The 2,427-nt window shown below is 27.4% G+C and overlaps 1 protein-coding gene across 1 annotated transcript; it reads right to left on the reverse strand.

Moving 5' to 3' along the window:
• Positions 1-953: 953 nt before the first annotated feature.
• LOC150027221 (non-specific lipid-transfer protein AP10-like) lies at positions 954-1,307 on the reverse strand. The gene has a single exon (XM_090303878.1). The coding sequence runs from the start codon at positions 1,305-1,307 to the stop codon at positions 954-956; it is 354 nt and encodes a 117-aa protein (XP_090160004.1).
• Positions 1,308-2,427: the final 1,120 nt, after the last annotated feature.

Below are 2,427 nucleotides of genomic sequence, written 5' to 3' on the forward strand. Positions count from 1 at the left end.
GAAGACACACAAGACAAATTAGAAGGAGATATTACAAAACGTTCTCTTAATATTACCCATAACTTCCGTGTAAATAAAAATATAAACAATATAGTTCCTTTCATTAAAATAGAAATTAAAGATACTTAGTTTGGATATAAGATTATCTCTTAGAAATAAAGGCCTTGGTTGTCAAATTATGAATACTAACAAAATAAGTCCTAACCTCTTTGTATTCCATGAAAAGACCTAGTTTTGGAAGCTAGATGCATCAATCAAAGAAGTTCTAACTCTTCATCCCTTAAGCTAGCCTATATAAACATATATTCACCCATTTTAAAAATAACTTGCATTGAATCAAACAAGTACAACCTTGACCTTTTCACTCATTTGTCAGTTCAAGAGGGCTAGTTCCTCCTTTCTAAAATCTTATATTTAGTTTTCTAAATTCTTTTTATACTCATCTTTATCTTTCGGAGAGTGGCATGTTTTTCATATTTTATCTTCTTCATCTCTTTTATTTCTTTATTTGTTCATAATCAAACTTTTATACTTGAATAATTATTTAGTTAATCTTGTGTTTCAGTGGAGAGATTCCGAGAGCTTCTTTTGTTCTTGTTTTCTACATCGTTGAATCAAATGAAAGCTAATTCTAGAATTTCATTCCTTTTCTTCCATTTTAATCAGTTTAGCGTCGTCCTTAAATCATTTACTGTTGTTATAACCAAAGGAATGAGTTTCAATTATGCTAATCATGAAACTAATTCAAGTAATGATGACTAACAATAAAAAAAATTAAGATAATAATTAATAAAATAAACAAATTAATATAAAAAAAATAAGAAAAATTTATATAACCTTCAAACTTAAGAACTCAACACACAAACCTAAAATAAATGAAACAAATATTTATTTTTTTTACATATGCTTCACTTCAAGTGTAAATTTATATCTTGAGTGGTTGAATAAGTAGCCTAGCCATATATACAATGATCCATTGAAAAGGAAAGTTGAATGTTGCAGGCTGCTGGAAGATTAGCCAAATTGTCAAGACCAAAGTTTAAATATGGTCCAGCATCCACCAAACAGCTACAAAGGTTTTTTATAGCTTCATCATTGTTGGCTCTTTGAAAAGCCACTCTTGCTCCATCACAACAATGAGGAGTTGGAGGATCTGATGAATCAATAACCAAATAAGGCACACATTGGAAAAGTAAAGGTTCATACCCATTGCATGTACTTGGAACTTGTGCTGTGATCAATGTTGTTACTGCCAAAATATAAGCCATAACAAGCACCACAACACCAAACACTTTCTTCTCTCCCATATTCTTTTTATTATGTGGCTACCTTGTTTTCACTCTTAATTTGTTTTCAACTAACTATTGGTAGCATAACTCACTTATATAGACTTAACATTGCTTTGGAATAATTTCATATCCTTAAAGTTTTCATTTTCTTTTCATATCCTCTATATGGTATATATTAAATATATTTATTATTTACAAAAAATAATTGATAAAAATTAAATTTTAATAAATTTAGTACAGAATATATAAACTTTTATGGCTTATATATAGTCATCTTGAAAAATAAAATTGAGATTCTATAATAAATGAGGCATAAATGTGCATATAAACTGATGAATTAAGAGCTTGAAATGGTAAGAAAATATCTAAATTAAAACAACTTTTTAGTTCTTAAAGGACAGACATGCATTAGCTTTAGAAGTTTAGTGGGCCTTTTTGGAAAATATCCCAATGGGAATAATATTCATATTTTGTTTCTAAAATTAAATAATAGAGTTAATTAAACATATGATAAATTCATTGACTTGAGATATAGTTGTGAAATAAAGTATTGCACCGTCATAAAAAAAAGTTAGCATTGTTCATATTATCCAAGAATTTAGGATCCATAAATTCAACTAAGTTAAGCAAAGGTGAATTACTCTCTTGGACTAAGAGATGTTTGGGTATTTCAGTTATGCCTTCACCTATTTATTTAAGTTCATATTTCCATCACCAATCTTTAGAATCCAATCAACAAATTCTTTTATATCTACAACACTTTCAATTGATTCCTGACTTGTTAATCTCATATTCTCTAGAAGTTTAAAAACTTTGCAGTATTTTCATAATTGAGAAAAGTTTATTGTGGTCTTTACAATGTCGTATCTTGATCCATTCGTGTCAACCTGCAGAATTTGCCTAAAATCACATCCTAATACAACAACTTTACTATCAAAAAGCTTGTTACTGTTATCTTCGTCTACAACCTTCATAATAATAATATCATAAAATAATTATAATAAAAAATACTATAAAATTGTATATATTAATTTTAATTATTATTTTTTAGAATGATTTGATATAATGTAATGTGTAGATTTTGGAACATATTAAATAAATGTCACGTGTAAAAAAATCATTACATATTAGTTATAAT

The sequence above is a fragment of the Phaseolus vulgaris genome, chromosome 6, assembly GCF_051622355.1.
Source record: "Phaseolus vulgaris cultivar YP4 chromosome 6, ASM5162235v1, whole genome shotgun sequence".
In the NCBI taxonomy this organism is placed as follows: Eukaryota; Viridiplantae; Streptophyta; class Magnoliopsida; order Fabales; family Fabaceae; genus Phaseolus; species Phaseolus vulgaris.